Source organism: Cyprinus carpio, chromosome A17, assembly GCF_018340385.1.
Source record: "Cyprinus carpio isolate SPL01 chromosome A17, ASM1834038v1, whole genome shotgun sequence".
NCBI classification, from domain to species: Eukaryota; Metazoa; Chordata; class Actinopteri; order Cypriniformes; family Cyprinidae; genus Cyprinus; species Cyprinus carpio.
This window is the reverse complement of record NC_056588.1, coordinates 17,178,414-17,198,872: the sequence shown is the minus strand read 5'-3', so window position 1 is coordinate 17,198,872 and position 20,459 is coordinate 17,178,414. Positions and strand designations below refer to the sequence as shown.

General features: G+C 36.4%; 1 protein-coding gene across 4 annotated transcripts in view; it reads left to right on the top strand.

Annotated features, from left to right (window-relative positions):
* The first annotated feature begins 3,926 nt into the window (after positions 1–3,926).
* The window catches only part of LOC109086026 (unconventional myosin-VI-like), a 56,046-nt gene continuing 39,513 nt past the window's right edge, over positions 3,927–20,459 (top strand). For 2 of the 4 annotated variants that reach the window (XR_006162163.1, XM_042774266.1), the window contains exons 1-4: positions 3,927–4,178; positions 12,471–12,612; positions 18,912–18,981; positions 19,094–19,167. Coding sequence is in view for 3 of the 4 variants with exons in the window: in XM_042774266.1 (XP_042630200.1) it covers positions 12,496–12,612; positions 18,912–18,981; positions 19,094–19,167 (261 nt within the window). In the remaining variant the exon portion in view is untranslated. The remainder of the gene's footprint in view (positions 4,179–12,470; positions 12,613–18,911; positions 18,982–19,093; positions 19,168–20,459) is intronic. The other 2 variants (XM_042774264.1, XM_042774265.1) reach the window with 2 other exon arrangements.

Genomic DNA, 20,459 nt, shown 5'->3' with positions numbered 1-20,459 from the left:
CGGTGGAAGATCATCAGGTGCAGATACTCCAAGAGTAATTATCTTCTGTTTCAAGTGTTTGATTATATTTGCACCTGTGCATTAATAGAGAGCACACATTTTCTCTTGTGCTTCTGTATCCTGCATTAGGCAGCAAATGTTGCCTATTAATGTCAAATGTCTTCCTCAAGGGGGAGCAGCTCAGAAAACCAAGTCCTTCACTGGACCACATTCAAATCTCATTAGAGACGTTTGTATGCTAGAAAGAATCATTTGTTTAAATCAATTCAAAGGACTTGCTGCTGACATAAAAATGCAAATCTGTCCACAAACCGAGCAAACCACATGCATGTTAGCCGGCTAATTATATTTACCAGGGTGGCATATTTAAAATGGTGGAATTCACAATAAAATTATTTAATACTTCACAAATAAAAAATATTTGTGATCAATGAGTGCAAGACAACATTGCCATTCTAGCCACGTATTTTCAGTAAATCCAAGGTACTTACAAGAAGAATGGAAGGCCAAAATGTGCTCTGAACAGAGTTTTGGAAATGGAGTGATGAATGGATGGAGTCCCCTCGTCCCACAACAGGATAACTATACAGACTGTGGCATCTACCTTCTGCAGTATGTGGAGAGCTTCCTCAAGGTATTTTGATGAGCATGTTTCATTCTGAATTTTTTCTTTTTTTTCTTCTGTATTTAAAAACTGTTATCATTTATTGTTTTAGGACCCACCACAAACTTTCAATTGCACCATGGACCTGAAGTGCTGGTTTTCACAGAGGACAGTGAAGAGGAAGAGGAGGCAAATCAAACAACTCATTCTCAGACTGCACAGACAGCATAATGTTTCTATGGATCTTTCAATGTTACAGGATTTTTCATGGAAGGTTTGTTTTGGAAATAGAAAAAAAAAAAAAAAAATTAAAAATTATTAAAATGAATGTCATTTGTTTTGGAAATAGATCATTTGTTCTTGAAATTCAATAAAATATTAGCTATAAAGAGAATCTATCAAAATAAAAGGACCAGATGCTGAATCCAAGTGTGTTATTTTTAAATAATTGTATTTGTTGTGGTGAAAGACTCACTTAAACCAGAAGTGTGTCATTTGTTGCAAAAATAACTTTTTTTTTTTAACAGGTTTCCCCAAACACTCTGCCTGCCATTGGATAGTAAAATGGTTAGTCGCGTCTCAAACCCATGTCATTGGCTGAGCCAGTGTTGCTGTATTGTGCTGGTTGAGATGCTCAAATAAACAGTAACTCTATGAATTCAAGGAAATAAGTTTATAAATGGCTTATTTGTAGCTGTCTAAAAATGACTGAAAGTCAAATCCAAGAGCCCTTGCTGTTTCCTTAAGCAATACAAACATGAAGATTTCATTCCTGTGGTTAAAGGTCCAAATAAGCAACCATAAAATGAATAAATTTTTTTTCCCCCCAAGAACATGGCTTATGCATATTCAAAACTTATTAGTTCTTCCAGACTTGCTTCTGACTCTGCTGGAGGGCAGAATTTTTGCCTGTTCATGCCGACGATCAAGAAAGATGACCGTCTGCCTTCCAATCCTCAAATTGAAATGCTTGATATATTTCTGTGTTTCACCCTGGGCAAGAATTTATGGATGATAATGAACCACCTGATCCCTCAGCACTACAGAGAATAATATTCAAGACTGGGGAAATCAAATGCAAAAAAATAAGAACCCTTCGTTTAAAATATATCGGCTGACTATTGGTGTTTAAATATAGTAGTCACAATCCTTCTTTAAAGGGTTAATGTGCACACTGTAACAAGTATGAGAACTATGAGCAAATAAACTAGATTTGTAAGACCAGGAAGTTCATTAAATCTTAGTTCAAAAGAAACGTCTCCTAGCCTGTATCATCTGATCAACTTTGAAACCTTGAAAACGACCACCTGTGACGGCCTTCCCCTCTCTTGAGATTGCATCCCTGCTGTGTTCTCCATATGAGAAACTTCCTTTATCTCTTTTAATTCTGAAGTGTAGAGCTAATGAGAGTCTTTGAGTAGATCACGCACTCAATGCTCAGTTATTACTTCAGTGCTTTGTGAAATTACCCATCTGCCAGTAGGCCAACAACATATGAGCTGTAATTTAAGCTGAAATGTTTTTGAGGGATTGGTTACCACTGGGGGTATAAGAAGGGCAAACCCAAATACTCAGTTTGCTGTTTGATTTGTGTTTATGATTGATAGTACTAATATCTTTGATAAAATAATTAATGGATATTAACTAGAATGCATTTATTATCCCGTATGAATAGGCCTAAATGTGTATATTAGAACTTTATGTATTCATTTATTTTCATACAATGAAAATGATTTTCAATAGTTCACTATGAAATTTGTGTACAACTTCTGTTTAATTAGTAAGCTTTTTTGGTGCATGTTAACCATATAATTTTACAGTTCCACTTCCAGAAATGGCCTGAAATTGCATATTTAGACTCAAGTTATACTTTAATGTAACTGAAAAAACAACTAGAATATCTCCCAGCTAGCATAACACTCCTCCTCACTTCAGGCTTTTTTATTAGAAACAACATCAAGATGAGTCACAGTGTCTGGAAATCAAGTTGTTCTTCTCTTATACGTTCGCTTATGTTGTGTTACTGGCATATGTGCTCTGGAGCACATTGTGCGATTGTTTTTATCTCTGCGAGGCTCCTGGGAAATGCAAAAGTCAGTGTGGCATTAAATCTAATTAATGGTGTCTCTTCATGCTCACCAGACATGACTGTAAAACTGCTGTTTTAACCTGTTTTGAAACTTGTTTCTGAAGGAACTGATGTTTAATATTAGTATGTGTTCAAATACTAGATATAATTCTATAAAATCTTGTCAGATATTACAATGCTTCATTACTATACAGTATGTGAGACTAACCCAAGCTGCTAGTTTAACTGTATAAACACCATGAGGAACATTTCAGCATGAAGTCATATGGAAAAATATAAGTTTTTAAACTAAAAACTGTTTTTCTCCTAGCTGTTTTGTTCAGAAATTTGATACAGTGCCACGTAGTGAGTTATCATGTGTCCTAATTAGATTTACAAACAAAGTCTGCTTTCAGTGAGGTATTAGATTTCAACTTAGGAATACCTCTGTAAGTTTTGAATTACAAGCCAATAAAATATTAAAGAGTCTCCAGTTTGTATCAGTTGCACACCTTTTAGTAACCATGACAATCCAGTAGGCAACTCTTGACTTTCTCCTCATCCCTCAACAGACACTTTTTCATTTTCAACACAACTTTATATAACAATAAAGTGGCACTTTTTTTAGAAAATCTTTTTACGATTTGATAATTGTTTTGATATTGGACCTGGTTCATATTTGTAGCCTATTTTCCACTAGGAACGTGAGTTATTCATTCTATAGTAGGCCTATGCATTAATTTAAAGAAACATATAAAAAAAAAAAAAAAAAAACAAAACAAATATATATATATATATATATATATATATATATATATATATATATATATATATATATATATATATATATATATATAATATAATTTTTTTTAAATAGAAGGCTGATGAAGCAACTCAACTTGTGTGAAGAGAACTGATAAAATGAAAATGAAACATTTGTTTTGATTAAACTCATTCATTTGTAGCCTATGTGTTTTACTCGTTTATATAAGCCTACTACACACTCATTAAAATAGTCATAGCCTAATATTTCCACGTTAAAACACATTACTGTACTTTTATAGTAAACAAATGGTGTTGGCTGTGTGTGTTAAAAGTCATATTTTAGTGATTAGATGAACGAAAATAGCGGCTGTGTCTCAATAACCTTGTGAGCACCCTAACTAGGCAGCATTTGGCCGTCGGGTAAGATGTAAAGTTGCTGCTGCGCGTTCCTGTGACGGCCAAGTGGCTGCACGCGCCGTCTATATGACGCCCACATAAGCTGTACAGATAGTCGGCTCTCTGTGTTTTGAGACACAGCCTGTGTCGGTCACAGCTACAGTGTCACCACTGAGGTCGCTGTTATTCCTGTGGATTTCAGTCTGTAGCCGGACACACTTTAGAGGAAGGACAGCGGTTTTAAAAGGAATATTTCACATCGAGGGAGTCTGTCACCACTAACCGGGATAGTCTGTCGCTTCTCTGTCCACAAAGACAGCCACTCTTGCCGGACTTACAGATAATGTGAGTGTTTTTAATTACTCTATTTGGTGCGTGTCTTCTGTTTGGAGCAGCTAACGTAGAGGTTTGTTGTTTGGTGTTACAGTAGTTCGTGTTTAATTGCTTTTACAGTGGCGAGCTAGCATGCAGCTAATGAATGAGTTCATATTATTAACAGTCGTCAGGTGAATTTTGAGGATCATTTGTTTTAGTAACAAGCAAAATTCTGTTTAAATACGGGATTTTATTTGTGACTTTTGTGTGCTATTTGCAAATATTGCGGTTCATGTAGCTTCTTTTCTATCAGAGATAGTTATATATATTCATAGTTTTGCATTTGGTAGGCTTTAGTTATATTATTTTGACTTTCAGTGAGTCCAAATTGCTTTGTTTTGTTTAAGTTAAGTATGTGACCAAAGTTTTTCAGACAATGTGTTAAGGCTGTATGTCATGGAAACTCGATTGGTTGTATGCATTGTTAAAGAGTTTAACTTTTGTGTTCTGAAGGGCCGAGTTAACGTTATTTATTTGTGTTTCATTGATCAGAATGAAGGATGCTTTGAACATCGTATTAGGTGACTGTAAACTTCAGTGTCTGCGCATGCGCGACTGCTCCGGTTAAACGTCTAACCTTTATAATCCCTCTCGTGTCATTCCACGAAATGTGTGTGAACACTGACTTTATCAATGAAAAACTTTTACTTTGCGATATTATACAATGTTTTTAACACTAAAGCAGAAAACAATATTTATTAATATCTAAACATGAGTGTATTATTACACCCCGAATTAATACTATAAAAAAATCTGAAAAAATAGGGCACAATGTAACTGTATTAATATGAAGGAATTTTCCATATGTGACCACGGACCACAAAACCAGTCATAAGGGTCAGTTTTCCCTAACTGAGATTTATACAACATCTGAAGCTGAATAAATAAGCTTTCCATTGATATATTGTTAGGATTGGACAATATTTGGCAGAGATACAACTATTTGAATATCTGGAATCTGAGGATATTGAGAAAATCGCCTTTAAAATTGTCCAAATGAAGTACTTAGCAATGCATATCACTAATCAAAAATGAAGTTTTAATATATTTACGGTAGGAAATTTACAAAATATCTTCATGAACATGATCTTTACTTAATATCCTATTGATTTTTGGCATAAAAGAAAAATCAATAATTTTGACCCATACAATGTATTTTTGGCTATTGCTACAAATATACCCCAGCAACTTAAGACTGGTTTTGTGGTCCAGGGTCACATATTTATTTATTTATCTATTTATTTATTTACAGTATTGTATTTTGAATTTTGCACTCTATTCCATTGTGTTTTAGGGTTAACAGAAATGTCCATAAAATTACTGGATAATGTCCTGGCAGCATTACCAGTTCATTTTGGTTTAATTTTTATTAATTCTTTTTTCTATTTAAGTATTTTATTTTTTAAATATTATAAATAAGTTCTAAAAGCTATTTTTTTTTAAATTTTATATATATATAGAGAAGGAATCTGTTTCATGGAATGACCCTGATAGGAAAAAAAAACACTCACTCACTCACAGCTGCCCTGTATTTCTATAAATGACATCCCTGCCTTTGTACAAAAAAGAAATGTGCTCCCATCCCTGCTGAGGTCACACAATTATGCAAAATGTATTTTAACTGATCATCAAAGCAATGGCTTTCAAAAATTATGCATAATTCAGATTATGAAGTTTGAAAAGCATAGGCCTATTAGTTTTGGTTACCAATTAGAAACCTGCAAACCAACTAGTAACTTTTGCCTTGATTTATTATATATATTTTTTCAGTTCTTGCATATTAGAACACTCATTTGAATATTTATAGAACCCAGCAATAGCGCAGTAAAATGTTGGCTTTGGAAGTCCCAACGACACTGGCCTCTTTGCATCCTGTTGCGTCCTGTTTTCCATATCCTCTGAGTCTGGCTATAAAGAGAGCAGGAGCAGAGGAAGGAGGGGAAGGGATACAGTATGTGTGGTACAGGAAACTCACAGCCCTTTGACCCCGAACCATTGCCTATGACAACGTCTGTACTGCTGTCATAATTATGTGCAATTACTCATCTCTATGATTGTCTCAATGCAAACATGCAGCTTCAGATAGATGTTTATTTGATAAAGGAGCGATGAAAAAAAATCTGTTGTTGACTATCACAGTAATGCAGACGTGGAGTGTTTCTCACAGTTTTGTTGTTATTTTGCATCTGTGTTGGTTCTTGTGGAAGAGACTATCTCAGCCAGGCTTGCATTGCCAAGTATGCTTTGAAAGGACTTGTGTGTTCATTATCAGTGGATATTTAGCCTTTTTTTTTTTTTTAATGTTTAATGTAATTTTAAATGTTTTTTTTTTTTTATTATGAAAAGTATATTGTATGCTGTTTGCTTGGAATTTCTGCTCCAATATTTACATGTTGCTAGGCAACTTTGGTTTAGAGGTCCTAAGTTCATTTTCTCTTTCATCTCCATATCACTTGTTTCAAAGTCTCTTAGGCATTTTCAACAAAGCCTTCTTCACTTTCGATGGGCATCTGCACAGAATATAGCCATAAAACATTTTTATTGTGTGTCTAATGCAGTGCTGCCATTGTGACGCATCATTATAAAGCTTTTATCAAAATGAAATGTTGTGTAAGCATATTATGATTAAGTTAATGTTATAACAGATATAAGAATTGATAATGAAGATATATCTTTAAAGGTTACCCACAGTTATTATTATTATTATTATTATTTTTAAACATGGCACTCCTTCTTTGTAACTGGTGTAGCACTGAGTTTTAAATCATTATCTGGTAGCTAGAATGGTTAACCATGGCAACTATAATACTGCACATATATTTCCGGCTCTTATTAAATCCTTGAAAATTCAAGTGAAGGGCATGGTGCCACATGAACTTTGGTCTCATTTTGTCTTTGAGTACTTCCACTTGATCGCTCATATTTGGGTCACATCTGATTAATGGCATGCTACTGTATTAAAGTCACAAGTTAAAGCAATGAGAAGCCAGCCTGATCAGATGGTAGCTTTCAAAATAATCTCAGTCTAAACAAGGAATATATATATACAGTATATATATATATATATAGGCTATATTAGCTATTCACTCACATAGATCTCAAGTTGAAAATGTGGGTTTCGCAGGGTCGATATTTTAAATAAGTATGTTTTGTAAATTATTTTATTTCATTATTATTAATATTTCTGTTATTTAATTGTGATTTTTAGACTTGAATATGATCTTATGATTGAGTCAAGGAAATTCATTGGACAAAAGGTTTAGTTTCCTTCCGCTCCGCAGTTAAAATATGTTCACATTGTGAGTACATGTTAAAAAGACATACATTACAAAGACAAACATAAACACCAGATCATTATGTTTTAGTACAAGACTGATCTAGCACAGAATTGAGCATTCAGAGAGAAGTAACATGCCAGATAGTTGTCTGATGAGCAAGCAAATACCAATGCCTTGTTCTGAAGTCTTTGTTCCTTTCAAAAGACTCATGTGAGACTCGAGTGATTGGCACACATACACTTCTGAGTATGTAATGAGGTTAGTTAACATGTTTGACAATTGATAATTGCGCCGTGGTGAACTCTTGGGACTGGGCCATCGTCAGAGTGCCAGAGAATAGGAAATGATGCCCTGGACCAAACCTGGAGCGTTTGTCACGTTCTTCCTCACTCGCACAGCTAGGGCAGGGGTAGTTCTATATTTTTTAGAATCGACCATACCATAGAGTATCGAAAAATGTTTTGTCGTTTGGTACCAAATTTCAGTACCTAAGGGGTTAATCTCGTCAACGTCAGTGAGCCAATAAGCATGCAAGCATGCTTGATGTGCCTAAATCAAGTGCTGGTGATTGGCTCTGGTGAGGCATCAAGGAAAAACACTAGTTCCCACCAGTTTCCACCCAGAGACGTGGCTCACACGTGAGGCTGTAGTGTGTAAGCATCAGACCCCCATAGATGTAAGGCTATGTTTACACTAGTGCGTTTTCATTTTAAAACAGCAGCGTTAAAAAAGAGCGTTTTAAACTGAAAACGATCCTTGTCCATACTGCCATTTCCACTGCTTTTCAGAAGAGATCTCCATCCACACTACACACCCAAAAATGTTAATGCTCATCAGTAAATCAGTGGAAAATATATAGAAACTATGATTCTAAGCTATGTGCTTTGAAACGAAAACGCACTACTGTAAACGTAGCCTAAAAGATGTGGAAACTGAAAACTATTTGAAGTTTATTAAAGCTATTTGCATTGATTTATTTCATTGGGTGCATTTTGTTCCTTTGTGCAGTGGCTAAGGAGATCAGTCTTTGAGTCTGTAAAAACCTCAACAAGCTGAAAAAATAAAACCAAAGTTTTTTTTGAGGTAATGTAATCTTTTCATAAAATTGATATCTGGAAAAGTTTTGTTCAGGAACCGATATCGATATCAAACATTTTTGAATGATACCCAGCTTTACCGGCGCCAATATTAAGCATTTTTATTGTTATCGGCATCGGCCATTTTCAAAACCGATTTGCCGATAAAACCATTTTATTTTGAAATGCGCGATCTGGCACTGATCCAGCCACCTCAGTCAGAGCGCACCGCTCTGTGGCCTAGACTAAGCCCCGCCCATCGTCCGTCTGATTTGTTGGGAGTCACGAGCCTGGCCAATCAGTACGGCTGGCGCTGCTGGAAAATGTTCCGCTCTAACACCGAAAGCACAGGAGCTGCTTCAGTGATCATCATCACACATCAATAAGTTATCTCTCGAAGGTAAGAATGCAGTAAACATTCCTGAAGTTGCAATAAATCACTACACTGAAGTTGCAAAACACCTAAATATAATCGATTTATGATGACACGCCCCGTTCAGTTATTATACTGTGAATTCCTGGTCAATGTCCGTCATTGCAGTGATATGCTTTAACGGATCATCACATCAGTGCTGAGATAGTGAAACTAAAACCTACTTCTCTCACCATTCGGCCAACTTAACGTTATATTGTGAATAGATTATCAACACGAATGAATACACTCACGTCTGCTGCGTTTTTTTTTTTTGTGTTGTTCACATAGCTTCACTGAACAGCGTCCGTTCCGTTAGGAAATATTGCTTTATTCTAACATGATTGCAAAGTAATTTATCATACAGATTCAGAATTACCATTATGCAATTTTGAAGAGCTGAAAGGGCATCAAGCGCAAGCTCTGACGCCCTGACGCGACGCGAGCTCCCTATTCCTGATTTAGTTATCTCCGCGGCCGCGCCTCTCTCATTTGACTAATAACCAGGGTGCGACTTTGCCGGGGGGGGATGGGGGGGGATTTCCCCCCTTCTGGTCTATGCATCCCTGCCTCTGCTGAATAACTTTTATCTCCGGTGGGATAAAAACATCATGCAAACCCCGCTCTGACGTCCAGATCTGAATCAAATGATTCGCGATACGCGATCCGATTGAAGCGCATCGAAAGAGTGAATCATTTTGCGATGCAATGGTTTAAACTGATTCGGAGTTTTCAAAAAGCTCCGTTGTGTTCTTTGCTCGCTTTCTCGATGTAATTTGTTGTTTGAATAACCGTGGACATTAAATCATTACAATTAATAGGCCTAACGTAGGCTTACAATGTTTTTATTAAACTGAGATCACACTTAAATACAATTTTTCCGTCGTATTAAAAACATTTCATAAAAATTTTTCAAAAAGCATCCCCCCCCCTCTGTTTATTTCACAAATCGCACCCTGCTAATAACCCTATGCTAATAACGTAAATTGTCAATAATCTCACATTGCACGTTTCTGGCTGACGCTGTCCTGTATACTTCCTAGTTTGTATCAAACACTATTACACAGTCTAAAAAAAAAAAAAAAAAACACTATTACAATATGGGTTGTGTGTGATTTTAATGCAATTCTGGGTTGCAAATAAAATGCTAAATATAACACACACACACACACACACACACACATACATATATAGATATATAGATATATAGATTACATTTATTTTCCATTATTTGTTCATTTGTTGCTGTTTAAATTTGCTTTAAGTTTTACTTAGTTTACAGAATGCTGCTGATGGATGCTCCCAGCACTTTTTATGTTTGTTGTTATTATTAATATTAATGGTGGTTAGTATGAACAGTTCTCAGAATTAAAGATGTGTTAAAATAATTTAAGAGAGTCTTTGTCAGAGGCCTTTTTATTCTTAATTTTGACATTAATTTTCATTTTTACACTAGACACATATCGGTTCAAATATCGGTTATCGGTCTCCTTGATCTGTAATAATCGGTATCGGCATCGGCCCTGAAAAATGCATATCGGTCGATCCCTAGTTCTGCAGTCTGCGGCCCTCAGTGAATCTCATGGATCTTAACGGATGTCATCCAGGGTTTCAGATAAATCACCTGATCTTAATAGGGAATTATATTGAACACTGTAAGAACTCAATGGTTTATGGTAGGATCAGAAAGAGATCAGATAGGGCCACCAGCTGTTCTCTCAAGAGGAGAGTCAGTGCAGATAAAGATGGCTCAGAGAGCAATCCACTATTACAGGATAAGCCCATAGCTGAAGGGAATAACAAGATCAAAGAAAAAACATATGGAGCAACAAGCCAGGAGACTAAAATATCTCAACAGACCTGTTGTTGAAATGACAAGTCCTTGACAAGACATTTGTCTGAGAATGGCCTAATTTTCCAAAACATCATTAGACTGCATGAAAGAACACATTCTTACCTTTCATAATAATGTGAGACCAATCAGACTAGGGATGCTTGATATCGGCTGATTCCGATAATGTTCAGATAATATTGTGCATCCCTAAATCAGACCATAGTGGCGTTTGCTAAGGCATGCATCACTGTTAACATGGTTCATTCTCAGAGTATGGACAAACTGCATGATTTTCAACTCACAGATGATTAAAAAAATAATAAATATGTGGCCTGAATAACCCAATCGATTGAACTGGGTCTTGTATATGTCTCAAAGTTTAAAGTTTGAGTAATCAGATGGCTGTCCTTCTTGCATCCTGGAGGGTTTTTAAAATTGGTATTTTATTATGATCCACTAGACATCTGATCAGTAAAGATGCATGAAACCTAAGTAGTTTGACACTTAAGCATTGACTTTTTTGATTTAGGCCAGTAAGCAACTACCTGAAAAAATGTAACAACCACACAGAACACCCTTTCAATTTCTTAGCAACCATGTAGAAAACACTTAAGCTGTGCTTTTTATCTCTGACAAATGACAGAACAAAAGTCATTCATTTCCAATGAAGAGTAGTACTGGAGCTTCATGACATTCCAACAAAATTTATGCAGAATTTATGGATACAATTTAAGCTTCAGATGCATTGAAATATTTTAGGTTTTGCAGCTAAGATCGTATGTGACCACCTGACAGGATGTGATGAATTCTAATCAAAACTGTAAGTGTAAGGTAAGAATTGCCAACACTTTTGCACTAAAATATCAGTTTTATAAATGCTATTTCTGTAAGCGGCCTTCCTGTAGGTCCAACAGTAGGCAATGGCTCAAGCAATGGTCATGGGTTTGATTCCCAGGGAATGCATGCCTTGGAAAAATGTATCTTGAATGCTAGTCACTTTGGCTTAAAGTGTCAAATGCATTTAATGTGTTAATTAATATAAAACAGGCAGTTATTAATTATATCCAGCTGTGCTTTGCTTTCAAACATATTGACGGTCACTTATCTTCTGTGGACATATACACTATTTATTTATTTTACCATGGTGAATAAGTGGAGGGTGACAGCTGCATCATGGCCAATTTGAATGTTCTGCACATCTGCTACTAGGGAGCAAGAATGCGAAAATCGTATACAAATGTGGGAGATAGTTGAAAGGTGTCTTACCAATGCCATTGCAACCAGAGCACACTAGGAAAGGTCTAGCAACCTCCTAGGACTCGCTAACGATTCTCTGGCAACCACTCAGAACACTAACATTGAGGCAGTCAGAATTGCATGGGAAAGCACCACTCACATTGGTCTTTAGTGATCTAGTTTCAGTGTGCATTTGTTCATTATGCATATCAAGACTTTGAAGTGGCTACTGTAAGTTGTTTTGTTATTTTCATTATCATCATCTGTACTAGTGACAACCTTGTTGGCCTCCACTTGCAGCATACTGAAATACATTTTGTTTGCAGTCACGTGGTTTGTGTTAAACAAAACAAATACTTTTCTGTCGGCCAAGCTTTGCATACTGCCAGCCAAGTCAGTGTTTAAACTTGTGTGTCTGTCTTCCAGAGCTGCGGTGTAGCTACGGGGTGCAATGGAGGATGGGAAGCCTGTGTGGGCGCCCCACCCAACTGACGGGTTCCAGCTGGGCATGATAGTGGATATCGGTGCGGATGCCCTCACCATAGAACCTCTCAATCAGAGAGGAAAGGTAAGACGTCAACTTTACGGCCCTTGAAATGCAGCCTGTTAGCATTTAACAAGTGATCAAGCAGTTGGCGGCCATTGATTTAATGCCACATTACTGTGCCTCATACGGCGGAAAACTTAGTTGCCAAGCACCTTTGATGCTCTATCCCTCCACTGAGACCAGGGTACCACAGGTGATCATGTGATCAGCGTTTCTGCTGACGTGCTGAGTTTTTCCCACCACACGCTTGATTAACTTCATGATGTGTATAAAAGGCCTGAGCAATAGGTAAAATGTGAGAACATATGTATGTGGAATAGTGCTGTGCCATGTAAGGGTGTCACTTGCAGGGACTTTGAATAAGTAATGAGCTCTACCTGCTGCAGGTGTGCGAATCACGTTACACTCAGTGTAGGTTCATTAATCTAAAAAAGCCACCTGTGTCTCAGGTGCTTACACGCTCCCGCAGAGACTGTAGCACTGTGTATGATATTTCTGAAAATTAAAAAACCTGACCAAATTCACTTGTGAGGACATTCTCACAAGGAAAATGTAATAAATAATGTAATAACGAGAGGTGTGCGATATTGACAAAAAGATATCTCAATATTTTCTGGAATTTTATTGATAACAATAATTAGACAATATTTTGCTGAATCTGTTATTGTGCTGACATCTTAAGGACTACCGTGGACAGCTGACTCCTAATGTTTTTGATATTCTTCATATTCTGTGTGGTGGTCAGTTCACAGCAGTGATAGAAAGTAGCAAATCTTCAACAATTATAAAAAAAAAATTACCACCTACAACAATCATATACTTACCTTTTTTTTCTAAAAGTGTAGATCATTTTTTGAGTCAAATTCTTACATTTAATCAGTCGGTTAGAATAAGACTTTTGGGCTTTTACCAGGCAAATTAAATCAGTATCAACAAAAGTTATCTTTGCAATGCAGAGGAAACACAGAAGCTGCATCTGAAGTGGCATTCAGTTGTATTTACACACTGTTTAATGCAGCTCAGAGGGACATGGAATGATTTAACCTGCAGTTACAAATACATAAATAATGTTTAGCTATTTTAAATCATTAAATAAATAAAAAATGACAAGATACTTTAAATGTAAAATTAAAACCGCCAATAGGTGGCAGGAAGTCACTGAGTATGTTTACATGGACACCAATATTCCGATTTTAACACGATTGAGACAATACTCTGATTAAGAATCTACCATGTAAACAGAGGTTTTTTTGATTACCTTAATCCAGTTTAAGTCATAGCTGAAGTAAACACAAATGGAATTAAGACATGTAGAGTATTCCTATTTTAGTCGCATTATTGAAGTGCAGTATAGACATGTACACACCTTAATCACATTTTTACTGTCATGTAGGACTTTTTGCCGCATTTTGCGACAGGATACACACGGCAGTGGTCAACCGTTTGACGGCAAATAAAAGAGCATGGCTTCAACAACGCCAACGTCTGTTTGCACGTATACCATGACAAATAATTAACTACATTAAACTTTGCCATTAACATGCCAGTAATAGATCTATGTACTAAAACGGGAACATGAAAGGAATATTCTAAAAGCAACTCATGTAAACCCCTTAATCGTTATATTGTCTTATTCAGAATAAGGTAAATAATCAGATTACTGCTGTCCATGTAAATGTAGTCACCGTTAATAAGTGAGTCATTGCGATTGAACGAAATCATTTAAACGGTTGATTCATTCAGGAACGAAACACGTTATGTTGTTAAGAGACACAAAACAGTGCCGTGGTTCTGTTTGTAATTGTTTTTGTTGTCGAAATAGAGAAAAAACAGGCAATATGGTGTCTAAAACTTAAGTCTCTTAATATTAACTTGTTTATTGAACTGTTCGATCGTATCACATTTGTAATCTTGCTGATTTTTGGAGAAAAACGTCTATCTTCATATGATATTGACTATATGAAATTATTTATATATATATATATATATATATATATATATATATATATATATATATATATATATATATATATATATATATATATATAAATTTAATTTTGTGATCATTCAAAATGCATTTTAATAGACTGAATCATGCAGTGAAAGAACGCACTCTAAATGCGCACGCGCACTAGTCTAACCTACTAGGCTTCAACACGTCACTTATGCCTGCACTCTATAGGCGTATTTTGTTTTGTTTTTGTAATATACTCGATAATGTCCAATCGCACATCGTTAAAACAACAATTACGATATAGGCTATATCGCACACCCCTAGTTACAACACTTGTCTAAAAGTGGTGCAAGGTGTATTTTAGGGTTAGGGTATATCCTTAGGATCTATAATTCCTGATGTGATGTCCATTTTTTTTATCCATCGAATCTATTCATTTATTCAAAAATGTGTTAAAAAATGCAATTCATACTGTACATTCAGTGACTTAATAAAAATATGCTTCTGTTGTGATGAGCATGTTTTTTGTTTTCTGAATCAAGAGGTTCCTGAAATAACATCTTAGAAGTAATATAAACTTATTTTTTTTTATAATTTTATAATTATTATAAAAACTTACTCATTAAAGATGGCATGAAGGAAAAGTTGAAAAAGAAAAAATGTAAGGAAAGACTTGATTTTGTCCATCTGGAGTTGATTAGGTCATTATCTCATGTGAGTGACACATTGATGGAGGGGATTGATTATTGTCCCGTCCCTCGTTCTGGTGCACATGTCATCAGAGAAGAGAAGAGAGGTCAGTGCAAAGGTATAGTCTGGCATAGCCAAGGTCTGGAATCCATGGCAGCTTTCAGTGGCTAAGGCCCACCAATGAGGCCGTTTGACCGACATGTTAAACAACCAATCACTGTTTGTTTCGTTACAGCGTCACGTTTCGGGGCATGGAAATGCCGCCACAATAACAGACCGGTGTGTAAAACTCTCGGACATATTTTAAAGATTCTATGCCACGAACTTTAAAGGGTGACATATCATGAAAATCTGACTTTTCCAGGTTTTAAGTGCTATAATCAGGTCCCCGGTGTATCTACCAACCAAGGAAAAGTAAAAAAGATTAACCCAGTAACTTTGTTTTGGTAAGCCTTTTTCTGCAAGCCTTTGAGAAAAGGAGCATGTCTGATTTCACTCCCTTGGTGACGTGGCAAAGGGATTTCATTATAATATTACCGCCCCTTAATCTGTAAGTTTCCACCCACAGCACCTTCATTTTGATTTCGCAAGCGACAACGGTGTACCAGCTCTAATGCCATGGAAAAAAGTTTGAGCAAAACATGCTAACTGTTCTGTCTTTGTCTGCACAGACGAGCACAGAACACTATTTAGATCTAAAATAAACATGCAATTTATTTTCCAGCAGTTTAACTTCACAGACATAACCGACATAAACTTGTGTGTGAATGAGAAATTAGTTTAGTACTCACATGCTGTGACACCCGCTTTCTGTCCGTGTGCTTCAGATGTGTGCTCTCAGAAAACCGTATATCAGAAGTTTAAACTCATAAGGTTTGAACAGCATGATTTATTTGTGCTCTATTCTGGTAAAGAAGATTCTGGTAAAGGGGGCAGGGAGCAGCAGCTCATTTGCATTTAAAGAAACAGGCCCGAAAAACAGCGTGTTTCTTTTTCCACTCAAAATAGGGATTTTAAAAATGATATAATAAATTATATGTGGAGTATTTTGAGCTGAAACTTCACAGACACATTCCAGGGACACCAGAGACTTATGTTACATATTGTAAAAAGGGGCATAATATGTCTCCTTTAAATATTTCACATACTTTTGAGAATCCAGCGTTCAGTTGATCCTGATAAGCGCTCATTGTCACAGTTGTAACATGATGGATTTCTTCTTTCGTGAGGGCGTTTGGCGTCATGGCATCTTTGTTTCCAAGAGGAACGTTAAAGAACGCGACACACACTTCTCCCGGAAGTCCTGTGTAATTCAACCAATTCGATGACGACTTTGAAACTTCTGAAGTGTTTCCACTTTTGTGTTCCATATGCATCAGATGTTCAGCCAACGGTCCGTGGGCGTGACGTCTGAGTCTGAGACTAGTGCGAAGGGGATGGGAAGTTGTTTTGATGAAAGATTACAGGGGCACGTGATTTAAAAAAAAAAAGGAAAGATGTGCACGGATAAATCATTTACAGTAAACACTGCAATATTCCATAAAAAATAAGAATAGTCCATTTTGATTTCATGCTGTTGATATTTGAAATTAAGTCATGTGGTGCAGCCCAGACATGCACAGAAATGATATCATAGATAGGACGCCTGCAAATCCTTATGACTATTTGTCAAGTCGGCGAGTAAGTCAAGTCAATAATATATTAGTTGTATAATAATAACTGTATAAATAATATATCAGAAAATATATCAGTTTTCTTTTTGACATTCTTATGACAAAGTCAGTTCAAGTTGTAAAATTTAATGTAGTGCAACTCCTCAAAAACGTATGAAAAATAAGTAATAGATTAATTATTGTATAATTATTAAAATAAATAATTTTATGAAATAATAAATTATGATATATATATATATACACTCACCTAAAGGATTATTATTAACACCTGTTCAATTTCTCATTAATGCAATTGTCTAATCAACCAATCACATGGCAGTTGCTTCAATGCATTTAGGGGTGTGGTCCTGGTTAAGACAATCTCCTGAACTCCAAACTGAATGTCAGAATGGGAAAGAAAGGTAATTTAAGCAATTTTGAGCGTGGCATGGTTGTTGGTGCCAGACGGGCCGGTCTGAGTATTTCACAATCTGCTCAGTTACTGGGATTTTCACGCACAACCATTTCTAGGGTTTACAAAGAATGGTGTGAAAAGGGAAAAACATGCAGTATGCGGCAGTCCTGTGGGCGAAAATGCCTTGTTGATGCTAGAGGCCAGAGGAGAATAGGCCGACTGATTCAAGCTGATAGAAGAGCAACTTTGACTGAAATAACCACTCGTTACAACCGAGGTATGCAGCAAAGCATTTGTGAAGCCACAACACGCACAACCTTGAGGCGGATAGGCTACAACAGCAGAAGACCCCACCGGGTACCACTCATCTCCACTACAAATAGAAAAAAGAGGCTACAATTTGCACAAGCTCACCAAAATTGGACAGTTGAAGACTGGAAAAATGTTGCCTGGTCTCGATTTCTGTTGAGACATTCAGATGGTAGAGTCAGAATTTGGCGTAAACAGAATGAGAACATAGATCCATCATGCCTTGTGGTGGTGGTGGTGTAATGGTGTGGGGGATGTTTTCTTGGCACACTTTAGGCCCCTTAGTGCAACTTGGGCATCGTTTAAATCCCAAGGCCTACCTGAGCATTGTTTATGACCATGTCCATCCCTTTATGACCACCATGTACCCATCCTCTGATGGCTACTTCCAGCAGGATAATGCTATCCTATCAATATGGGCCAACATTTCTAAAGAATGCTTTCAGCACCTTGTTGAATCAATGCCACGTAGAATTAAGGCAGTTCTGAAGGCGAAAGGGGGTCAAACACAGTATTAGTAAGGTGTTCCTAATAATCCTTAAGGTGAGTGTGTGTGTATGTGTATATATATAGTATATATATATATATATATATATATATATATATATATTATATATATATATATATATATATATAATATATATCTTAACCCTAAATTTTACAACTTATTTAATATATTTTAGATCCGTATGAAACCAACATGAATAATACAAAGCGTAATAATAATAAGACTTTCCTAATGTAAATGGCTTCTATAAAAGTGAGGGAGTGGAATAATGTTAAGCAGGAAAGTCAGCAGGGATGAGATGAGTTTTCTGAGAAAGGTCAGCCTGTCTCATCTTGCTCTGAATAACGCAGTGGTGTGATGGGTAGTTCTGGGTGTCTTATACTGTGTCATGTAATGGATTTCACAGCTTATGTTCTTACCTTTCACATTAACATGACTTTACTGTTTCTCCTCCGCATTATGGCCACCATTAGATTAGACACAATCAATCATGGCTGACCTAGCACCGCTCTTCATTGTCATTTGCGCAGTCGTAATGTATGAAGACCTTGAGTGTTTATAGCTTTACACCTCACTGAAAGTAACCAGACAGAGTCGGAAATGAGAGGACAAACTGCTGCCATCATCTACTTGTTTTTTGTCCCATTAATCTTCTGTGTGGTCGTAAATGGTGTGTGCTTTTAATAATATGGATAAATAGTGAAATAGGTCAATGTAGGCAGTTATTGTTAGGCCAGGTTTTTTATTTGGCCAGAGGTCATAGAGTTGACAATGCTCATTTTGACTTTGCAGACATTCCTGGCCCCCATCAGTCAAGTCTTTCCTGCTGAGGACGATGTGAACAAACATGTTGAAGACAACTGTAAGTATAGTTGTAACTGTATCATGTTAAATAGTGAAGCTTATGATGTTCAATAATATTCTCATATTTACTTGGAATATATTTACTTACATGTTAACATATTTACTTCCAGGTTCTCTTATGTATTTAAATGAGGGCACTCTTCTAAACAACATCCGTGTTCGTTACAGCAAAGACTTGATCTATGTAAGTTAAATTCCTGTTCTGAATTCTTGTTTTCCATCATTTCTGTGCCCTTTTCCAAGGTCAAAAATATGCATATACACAAATACTTGGCCAGCTCATAACATAAGCATGGTCCAATTGCACAGATTTAGGGTGTGGACACATTAGCAAAATTTTGCAGAGAAAACAGGTCCATTATCTATTGTCAATAGTGTAGTGATGCATAAAGATCTGCTCACACAGAAGTCTTTCAAACCAAGTAAAAATTTCATTGATTTTCACCATAGGGAAATAGATGTTTAACAATTACTTATAAACCCTTGAAAACAGACTTACTGTGAGCTTCGAGGATGTTAAAGGGATACTCCATCCCAAAATGAGAATGTAGTCATTATTCACTTACCACCATGTCGTTCCAAACCCGTAAAAGCTTCGTTCGTCTTCAGAACACAATTTAAGATATTTTGGATGAAAACCGGGAGGCTTGAGACTGTCCCATAGACTGCCAAGTAAGTAACAGTGTCAAGGTCCAGGAAAGTATGAAAAGCATCATCAGAATACTCCATCTGCCATCAGTGGTTCAACATTAATGTTATGAAGGGACGAGAATACTTTTTGTACACGAAGAAATTAAAAATAAGGACTTTATTCAACAACCTTAGCAGTACGCAGGCGGCGTACGCTCTTCTGTATCAGCCGTGCCACAAGGATACGTTTTTTCTGTGTATTTATGCTTTGGTTTGAAAGAAAACACCAAAAGCACAGCACCACTGACACACAAAAAAGTAATCCACCCCACCTACTTCACAGAACTGCCAAAATGGCGCCACTATAAAAAAAAAATATTTGGAGAGACAGAGACAATTTGTTAAATAAAGTCATTATTTTTGATTTCCTTGTGTACAAAAAGTATTCTTGTCACTTCATATCGTTACGGTTGAATCACTGATGGCAGATGGACTATTCTGACAATGCTTTTCATACTTTCCTGGACCTTGACAGTGTTACTTACTTGGCAGTCTATGGGACAGTATCAAACCTCCCTGTTTTCATCCAAAATATCTTAAATTGTGTTCCAAAGACCAACGAAGCTTTTACGGTTTTTGAACGACATGGGGGTAAGTGAATAATGACAACATTTTCATTTTGCGGTGGAGTAACCCCTTAATCAATAAAATATAATTTTGTTGAAGCCTTCAGCCTGCATTATTTCAACCTATTTTTTTTAAATAATGGTGTTTAGCAGCAGAGTTCCTAATGGAAAAACTACATTACCCATGATTCTGTAAAGAGCAAATCATGCTTAAAGCGAT